Source organism: Austrofundulus limnaeus, unplaced genomic scaffold, assembly GCF_001266775.1.
Source record: "Austrofundulus limnaeus strain Quisiro unplaced genomic scaffold, Austrofundulus_limnaeus-1.0 Scaffold82, whole genome shotgun sequence".
Lineage (NCBI taxonomy): Eukaryota > Metazoa > Chordata > Actinopteri > Cyprinodontiformes > Rivulidae > Austrofundulus > Austrofundulus limnaeus.
Genome location: NW_013952484.1, coordinates 1,694,745 through 1,696,953, shown reverse-complemented (window position 1 = coordinate 1,696,953; position 2,209 = coordinate 1,694,745). Strand labels below are relative to the sequence as shown.

Genomic DNA, 2,209 nt, shown 5'->3' with positions numbered 1-2,209 from the left:
GAAGTAACAAGAATAAAGTCAAAATGGAAAAAGTGTTTATTCATGTTGTGATACAAACAGATCCAGAAAGGTAAAAATACACTGAAGGTAGAGCTGCAGCCAGAGACTGATAGAAGCTGGAGATAGGTCAACGCCACTTATAAAGAAATCACGTCATACTGTACGCAGACACGGACATGTTCCACTCTATGGCTCTATAACCAGAAATATTTATATATAAACATAAGACACTTTGCCTTATCTATTTGATGAACCACGCCATGGTAGTTGTACTGGAAAAATATAATTGGACTCATATTTTAATCCGTAATGTAAAAATAGGCGAGTTAGAAGCACTCAGCTGGAACAGACTGAACACTCATTATGGTGCGCAGTAACTTTTTTCACCGAGCTTCATAAGGGAGGAAGCTCACATTTTTGCTAAWTGATCGCGGCCCATGATGACCAGGATCAGATGCTGTTGTGCTAAAGAGTGCTGCTGAGTCATGCTAGCTTTAAAGTACCTGTGACGTGCAAATCCTTCAGATACAAAAATATCAAAGAGAACTTTTATATTTATGAAACTTGACATGACACACACAATTTTATCCATTTTGTCACTTAACTGGCATATTTTCTTTTGAACTTGGCTCAGCCAAAGTAAAACAGGAAGTGACATCAAAGGGGAACTCTTAAAGAAAACAAACTCCTCGGTCTTTGTTTATTGCAACAATATTATTTGAACTCTGACTCTTTATATCTAATAGTGATTAAAAATAATTAAAAAAACATCAGATTCTTCTCTACAGTCTGTATAGCTGTTGTAGCAGCGCTCTGTTTACGTGCAGAAATTCCCCTTTGACATCACTTCCTGTTACTTCATATACAAATGTCTCAACAGCTGTTCATCGCAGCGGTGGGAATTTAAAGTTTTCATTATCATCTTTCCAAAAATACATTTATATTTATTTAAAAAGTTGAATGTCACAGGCACTTTAAGAGTATGAGCTGAGTGTTAATGTTAAACCTTTAATTAAACTGGTAATAGTATGTAGTTCTGTCATTACTGCCAAAAATGGTAAAAGTTGCAAGTAGCTATGTAACTACTTTTGCTTTTTAAAAATACTTCCATACTTCTAAAATAACGTCACCATCCTGACTGCTGTACGGCAGAACATACGTGGCAAAAAATACATAAAACCACAGACAGGATCTGCTTTGATACTAATAAAAAAAGCCTTTATCTATACTTCAATACTTACAATCATCTCAGGAAAACCCTAATTATTATTCTAAGACCTTTGTTTTTATGAGTCACCTTGTCTTTTTTTTTGTTTTGTTTTGTAGGTGGATCTAGTAAACATAGGAGGAACAGATATTGTAGATGGGAACCACAAACTGACACTGGGCCTTATTTGGAGTATCATCCTTCACTGGCAGGTGAGAGCTGTACACACACACACTCTGCAAACACACACAAAACGTCATTAATGTTTGCTTTATTAACTCGCTGTTCACTGATGCTCCGGGGGGTGGGGATCAGAAAAACACATGATGGAAACTCATTTCAGATGCGCACGCATGCATGTAAACATGTAAACATGCTAATCCTGGGTCAGTTCAGCCAGTCCAGTTCAAATTAGAAGCATGACAGCCTCTTATTATCTTTATTATTATTGAGTTTGTTTGTGTTAATATCACCCAGGCCACTTTAATTCTAAATTATGTTCATGTTGTTTTTGCTCAACCTAAATTCATGCATTTCGTTCAAAACAACATAAATTCAATATAATTAAAATACAAATCATAAACAAATGAAAGGCAGCAGAAGTAGACAAAATCTTATATCTGCCCCTTCATTGTGTGTAACTGCTATCATTGTTGCTGTTTTGATGGTTTTCAAGGCCAAGCTTAAGCTTTAGTTCAAGCTGGACTCCTTTCCTGTATGTTGTTTCCTTTAAAAGCAACTATTGACCTGAAAAAAGCAACAACAGGAAAGTCTTCACATCATTTGCAATATCCACTTTAAACTCCATAAAATTAGAACTTATTTTCCTTTTAACAGATACTGAAATTGTTTTAAACAACTGTCTTTTTTTCTTACTTGTGTGAGATTGCCTGTTGTTTAAAAATAATAATCACCAGTTGGGTCAGATAATAATGTTTTTCTATTCTATTCTATTCTATTCTATTCTATTCTATTCTATTCTATTCTATTCTATTCTATTCT

The 2,209-nt window shown here is 34.8% G+C and overlaps 1 protein-coding gene across 1 annotated transcript in view; it reads left to right on the top strand.

Moving 5' to 3' along the window:
• Positions 1–2,209, top strand: part of utrn (utrophin) — a gene marked incomplete in the record, with an annotated part of 237,438 nt that overhangs the window by 31,204 nt on the left and 204,025 nt on the right. The window contains 1 exon segment of the mRNA XM_014011589.1: positions 1,327–1,419. Coding sequence (XP_013867043.1) covers positions 1,327–1,419 — 93 coding nt within the window.